At 31.6% G+C, this 7,470-nt stretch overlaps 1 protein-coding gene and 1 long non-coding RNA gene across 2 annotated transcripts; one reads left to right on the top strand and one right to left on the bottom strand.

Moving 5' to 3' along the window:
• Window positions 1-997: 997 nt before the first annotated feature.
• On the top strand, window positions 998-1,861 carry LOC126721785 (uncharacterized). The gene is made up of 4 exons (XM_050424842.1): window positions 998-1,114; window positions 1,236-1,310; window positions 1,444-1,611; window positions 1,712-1,861. The coding sequence occupies exons 1-4, from the start codon at window positions 998-1,000 to the stop codon at window positions 1,859-1,861; spliced, it is 510 nt and encodes a 169-aa protein (XP_050280799.1).
• Window positions 1,862-3,218: 1,357 nt separating this feature from the next.
• LOC126721166 (uncharacterized) lies at window positions 3,219-7,042 on the bottom strand. The gene is made up of 3 exons (XR_007653852.1): window positions 6,890-7,042; window positions 5,172-5,387; window positions 3,219-3,590 (listed from the first exon to the last, which is right to left on the bottom strand). It is a non-coding gene; the product is annotated as an uncharacterized LOC126721166 (long non-coding RNA).
• Between the last annotated feature and the right edge of the window lie 428 nt (window positions 7,043-7,470).

The following is a 7,470-nucleotide window of genomic DNA, read 5'->3' as shown; positions in this document are numbered from 1 at the left end:
GAATTTTCTTTTACTTGGAGTGCTCAGGAGTGCTGGTGCATGCATGTAAAGTTTCTGAACCTCCTTTATCATTTTTTTGCACTAGTTTATTTAGATTTAAGCATGTTTTATTTTCAAGTTCTTCACATGTTCTTGATTGTTTAAAATGTTAGTAGGTTGTTCTTAATTTTGCATGGTTTAGGGTTTCAAGTTCACATGTTCTTAAATATGAGAGTGTTACACATCACACACATATTCACCATGTATTTCAATTCCTTCAATATCAATTCGTTGCAAACCTAGTGTTAGAAATACTGAATAATTGTATTGTATTTCATAATCAAAGAATATACATGAGTTCCTTTATATAGGAGACATATATGTGTGGTACAAGTAAATATGTGTGTAGTACAAGTAAGAGTGTAGCATAAATTGAAAAGAACTTAAGGGTTTTAATTATTTTGAAAGGGATAAAACATAAAATCTTTGTTCAGTTAGTCAAATTTACTACATACATGCCTTGTTGATTTAGACATGAGATATGCATGTCCTTGCACATAGGTACGGTAGTAGTTGTAAAATAATCAATAATAACTAATGATATTGGGGCATTTTAGATGTACTAAATAAGTATCGCATGTTCTATTGCAAGTTGGAACATATTTATTCTGTTTCTTTTATATATATATATATATATATATATATATATATATATATATATATATATATATACATTTGTGTGTGTATATATATATATATATATATATATATATATATAAATTTCTGGAGTTTGGTTAAATATATGTGAATTCAAATTAAAGAAAAATGCTAGTAACACACAAACATACACACTATGATTTCTACCCCCACCTACCTATTTAATACCAAAGCTTTATATATATATATATATATATATGTGTGTGTGTGTGTGTAGTAGAGGGTGTTAACCAATTCATCAGCTACTGTTTCCTCTTAGCCAAAACACACAACAAAACAAAGCTTTCCACTTCCTGAAGCAATGGAACATCCCACCTCCAAGCTTTTTTCCTTGAAAATTCGGGTTACTATGTTTGGAGTAAGTAAGTTCCAGCCTCGAGGTGGTGCAGATAGTCGAACCTTTGAGTACAAGTTTAAGGTATGTAGAAATATATATTCTTTTGTGTGTGTAAGTGGAGGACAAATTATCATAATATGTATGGTGGGTGAGATTTCGTCTAACTCAGTTTTTGTTATTTTACTTTTTGTTTTCCATCTAGATAAGATGCAACTCATGCAACACTGTCAGTGAGGATACCATTGCTGTGTCTTTGGGGGAAAAAAAAGTTTGCAAAGTGAGTCTCTTTTGTGTGAACTTCAGCACATAGCCTCCAACATTTGGAATGTTTTTCTTTATTTGCACTACTGTAATATGATTTTCATCCATTACCAACCTGTTTTTAATATTTGTTTTCTATATATATGTAGTGCAAAAACCGGACTTGTTGTGCTCAAGGTAATATTACATTGGAACCTGGACATGGAAGGGAAGTTTCTGAAAATGATAATATGAAGTTTGTGCCGTTGATGCGCTTCCGTTGCATGGGTTTTTATCCCCAGGAATTTGAGTTTGGGGATGATTGGGCTGCAACATTGGTAGTGGTCAAATTGAAATTCTTATCTTTTCTTAGTTTCATAGTACTAAACTGTTTTAACCATTTTCATTTTTTTTTTTTTTAAATTTTTTTTTATACAGAAAGATCGTGAAGATGAAATGAACTTCCAAGAGAATCTCTGGCATTTTGAGAATGGGTCAGTTCTATTGAAGCACAATGGAGATGCAGCATCCGTGTATAATTTGGACAGTGTCTTTGAGTGCATTGAGAAGAGAATTAGTATGATCTAGAGAGTATAGTTTAAGTTATGCATGTCATGATTGGTTTGCAGCTAGAATGTCTGGGATGTGATGTCTTTTTCTTTTCTTTTCTTTTCTTTTATTTTAAACTGGATCTTTAGCTTAATGTTTTTTAAAATATAAAGTCTTTAGTGGCTTTATTATAGTTTGTGATGTGATTTCTTTTTCCTGTTTATTAGTTTAATGTCTTTTGAACTTAAACATGGAATTTCTTTAGAGGCTCCCAGTATCCTGACACAATTTCATTTGACTAATTGAGCATTGGTTTTCTTCCATCCACTAAATATCTCATTGGTCCAGTTTATATAGCATTTTATGATTTCATATCTACATTTAATAATAGTCTAGGGGAGCTTCTAAACAAAATTGGGTCCAGCAAGCTCAATTTTTATGAATAATATCGTTAAGGAGACTTGCAGCCTGTCTCAGCAATGATGGGATTGCAATTTTTTTTTAATAAATATATTTAATAAATGATCTTAATTCTTTCCAAAAACAAAACATATGTAACCTAAATCATGCATGTTTACTGACCCTAAATTTTGGGAGTAAGAATTGTTGTTGTTGTAGGAGAACATTACTTGTTGGCTCAAACTTGGAAAAGAAATTAATGTACCGCGTATAAATATAATATTTACTAGTTGTTAACCCTTGAGATGCACAAAATAATTTGATACAAGTATGTATATACAATTAGCCTCTCCGCACACACGTTAGGCATGCTCAAATGCTTTTTTATTTTTTTTTTTTTCTAAAAAACACAAATTTTCATTTATCATAGTTCGAGGTTGATGTATTTTTTAATTACAAAAATATCTAGAAGTGTGATGAGGTGTAGCACAAATTACAAACACATTCGAAAATGTATAGATCGCCCCACACCCTTAGGTATTTTTATGATTAAAAAATGCATCAACCTCGAATTATGATGAATAAAAAGTTGTCCTTCAGAGAAAAAAAAAGAAAAAGAAAAAGAAAAAAAAAGACCGCTTTAGCACAAGCAACATGAGAAGGCAAGTTTTAAAATAAAATACTACTTGATACAAAATATAAAACATGTTATTTTTCTTTTTGGCAATCAATCTAAAATGGACTTAAAGTCTATTGATAATGGAAACATCTTTAATGCACCGGACTGAGACCCAAGCCAAGCATAGAAGATGCTTTCTCCTTGATAATGCAATGCAATAAATAAATTTTGGATATTTCTTTGTCCAGTGTGATTAAGATCTCAAATTAATGGCTCTACCAAGTCGCCTTTGGTATTTAAAATTACCATTTTACTAAACATGTTCTTGACACTTTACCAAAGATTGGTTCAAAATCCTTCAAAGTTCAAACCATAAAATATTGAAAGATAGTCCCCTCTTCTCATCATGTTCATGTATACCAATATTTTTGTCCAAATTTAACATATGAGTTTTTAGGTCATAAGCCAAATAGTTTTGAAAATCGGTATGGTCAAAGAATCGAAATAAGGAGTGGTTCTTGGTTTTATGATCGGACCAATGGTCGAACTGATGATGTCATAAATAAATAATAAATAATAAGCTTTGAACTTCTCTAGAAATTCTTCATCTGCCTTTAGAGTCTCTACATTTGTGAATGCTCTAAAGTTCTCTATCGTGATGCTCTTTAATCAATGCCTCCAACTAGGAACTGGAAGGAATTTGCAACAACTAGAATTCTCCCCTCCAAGAATGGGCTTTTCATAGGAGAACTAAAATCAAGCAAAGAATTAGCAACACTGTTAAACCAAACAAACGAAAAAGAAGACATGGACATCATCTCAATCTCCATTTGTCCAATCAAGAAAATTAAAAGAAACCACAAAAAGTTGATTCAATACTCTAAGGCACAAAACTAGAAAAAAAAAAAAAAAAATATATATATATATATATATATATATATATATATATGATAGAAGTGACCATTCTTCCATTAAGAAGAATATTTCATAAATGCTCTAGTATTGAACTACAAAGAATGTAACTTTAACCATCAATTCCTCAGAACTATAGAAATACCCCCACTAGGATATGTATACGACACGTACAACCTTACAAGAAAAGTAAAGATAATAATAGTAGTACAATTATTACAGTCTTCTTTCGATTCGATACAACTTGGTAAACCTTTTGTTAGGCCAACTAAATTTTCTTTCTTTAGATAATTAAAGGCCAATGAATTCTTACTTGATAATATAACCAATAATCTGATTATTAAAGAACTGCACACAAAACTTATGACAAAAAAGGAAATAAGGAAAAAGGTTGAACAGGCCATGGCAATAGAAGGGGGCCATATGCTGATTGCTGTTGTGAATGGCTGGTTGATGCTGTTTTCTAGGCCAAACTAACAGTAGTAGTATCTGATTCTAAATTACCAAGAGCAATAGTAAAAGTTGGACACAGCATATCAGATTATATTAAATTGTCCAAATTCCAAAGGTCCCAACTAAGACCATCTTCTATATGTCTTTTTTCCTTACTTAAATGAATCCTAGCACCCTTAAAAAAGATATAAAATAGAGCTAATTAATCTCATCAAAGTGTGCTTAATTATGGTTTTTGTCCTGAATCAATACACAAAGATGAACCAATTTGTTGTGACAGATTGCACTTGTGTCTTGTTAAATTAGCTTTCAGAATATATATGGTCATGGACTAGCGGTAAAATCCTTTGTGCAGGAACTGTGAGTTCATATTCTTTCTTGAACTATTGAGAAAATCATATATGGCTGTGACTAAAGAGTGAATCAAAGTTGAAGATTTAAGAGCATTCGATACCATGTTACTTGATAGAAAACCAGTAAAGTCTTGAGAATTTTTTCATATGTTCTAGTGCATTTATATTTTGATGGTGTCCTTTTCTCTTTTCTTTTTTTTGCTAATAAATTTCATTAATACTATTTTTTTGGTGCCTTTTCACTTTTTTATATTATTCTTCATATATATGCTGGTACATGAACCTCTGTATCTACTGCTAACATTATACTTAGTCTTTTGCACTCAATACAAAAAAAGTTTAAATGATTCTAATAAAATCTCATATGCAATACATGTAAATTAATTACGCACACACATACTCACGCACAAATAAAATAAAATAAAGTCTAATCCTTACCAATAGCTTAATAACAGCAAGAGGATCCACTACAAGAAAAGGAGTCTCCGGCATGAGTACATGAAATATTTTACATTACTAACTTTTTTAAGAGTTCAAATTTATTTACCATCCGTAGAAGTGAGAATATATGAAGCAAATTTATAAATTTTGAGGAAATTAATATCCGTAGTACCTTGAAAGATATGGTCTCGTAACACTTATCTTCGTCTATCCATTTCCCATATTTTCTTAACAAAAGCTCTAGAAGAGGAGATATCCAGAGCAAGCTATCCACGAGTTCAATAAATTCATGTGTAGTAAATGACTTCGATATCTCTACCTTCAACTGCTTGACTTTATATGATGGGGATGATACTATGTCTCTCAATTCCTTTGGTATAACCATATCCTTTACAAAGAAAAATTCTGATACAACTTTAAAACACATGAATAAATTATGAACAATGATATGAAAAGGAAACAAAAAGAATCAACTGAAGCAAAGAAAAAAAATGCCTTGGGGGATTTAATATTTAGCAACTTCAATAATTTGGAATTACTCAAATTTGCAAGCAATTCAATCTTTTTAACAGTCCAAGGAGCATCGGAGTGCAACATCTGGTAGGTAGCTTTTGGCAAATAAGCCAAAGCAGTCACTGAAAATGATATTGTATTACCACCAAGATATGGAAGTTTACATAACTTAAGTGTTAATCTCGACTTCAACCAGCTTGTCGCATTTCAATGTGTAGTGTCTTAAGATGATGACTTGAAATCTTAATTCTTTCCAACTTATCACACCAATATACGGACAAGTACTCAATGAGCGGAAGTTGAGAAATATGGTAATTGAAGCAGCTGTCTGTTATGTGCAGTTTTCCTAGCTTTAATAACTTCAGATTTTTACAGGGCACCAGGTTGATCCTGGATGCTTCAAACTGTTGGATATCTACATGATAAATATTTGATGCTTCTAATTCAACTGTCTCAACACCTTTATTGCTTTTCAACTCAATTGCCTTGACTTTAGGAAGACCAGAGAACTGAATACTTTTCAACCCACGACAGTCTTCAATTCCTATGTCTTCTATCACAGGACACCCGGCAACTAGATTTTGGATAATTTGATCATTTGTGCTCACTTTATATAAAGACAGAATTTTCAAAGAGGATAAGTTTATATCACCAAAGTATGACTCCAACCGACATGCCTTTAACCTCAACACAGTTATTGATTTTGTAAGTAGAATATTCTGAGGCAAGGGATAATATCTCTTCCACTTCCTTTCAAAGTTTTGAAAGTCAAGAACATCACTCTTGACTACATATTCAATCCAACAGTCCACATGAGACACTGATTTCGGTGTACTCAAGTACACTGAAAGTGTAAACTTCTTTATACTTAGCCCTTGCCTACAGCGGCTTAGTAATTTTTGCTCCACAAAGTGACATAACTCCACCTTCTTTCTCTGGATTTCGCAAGTTTTCTTAGTGTCTCGACACCACAACTTTGACTCGAAGAAGGATTTATCAAATTATAGAACTGGACAACGTACTAGATTGAACAACTTGTTTAATGTGAAGGAAAGACAGAATGTGGTGTAGAAGAGGCTCAGGCAATTCAGATATTTTGTCCATAATGTGATACAACTTCCCTACACAAAGGACCCTTGACTTGCTTACAAGTTTTTCCAATGAAAGAATTTAACAAACTCAATTGAAAATATGATATTAAAACTTATCAACAGATTCCGATTAAATTAAATATGTATCATGCATAAATATTTTTAACTACTGGTTTGATCACAAATATCCCTTTTTTTCATAATTAAACCATTCTCAAACATATTTTTTAAAAAATAAAATTAAAGAAAGCTGTAATTAGTGTAGAAATGAAGGAAAAGAGTATACCTTAAGAGTTGGGATATTGGTGCAGTTAGAAATCGAGGCGATGAACTCTGGGGGCTTGTCTGGGACATCAAAAAGAAACTTCAAATACAAACACTGTTAAATAGAAAGAATAGATTTCAATGTTGTCGTGAGTTTATTTATTTATAAATAAATTCAAGAGTAAACCATCAAAAACAAACCCCACCAACCGAGTAAACCATCAAAAACTTCCAAAACCCTTCAATATACAATATAAAGGATTAATATTACAAGATAGCCTCTTTGTCTCCATTAAGGAGGCAACCGTCTTCTTCTTCTTCTTCTTCTTTTTATTTTTATTATTATTATTTTTATAACCACTGATATAATATATTCTAATTGGTGTATTACAAAAAATTATATCTATGGTGGACCCAAATAAATGTGATGGTAAGCAAAGATCTTCATCCACACAATCAAGTTATAAGCATCAATAACTCTCTCCACTAAGGCATAAGATAGCAATTTTTTTTTTTTTTTTTTGAGTAAACAGTAATACTTATTAGAATACACACGAAAATGGTAATACTAGTTGTACGGCACCGAGCTTCCAAATCCCATAC

Source organism: Quercus robur, chromosome 4 (genome assembly GCF_932294415.1).
Source record: "Quercus robur chromosome 4, dhQueRobu3.1, whole genome shotgun sequence".
Classification (NCBI taxonomy): Eukaryota; Viridiplantae; Streptophyta; class Magnoliopsida; order Fagales; family Fagaceae; genus Quercus; species Quercus robur.
The sequence above is the reverse complement of the archived record's forward strand: the minus strand, read 5'-3'. Positions and strand labels throughout refer to the sequence as shown.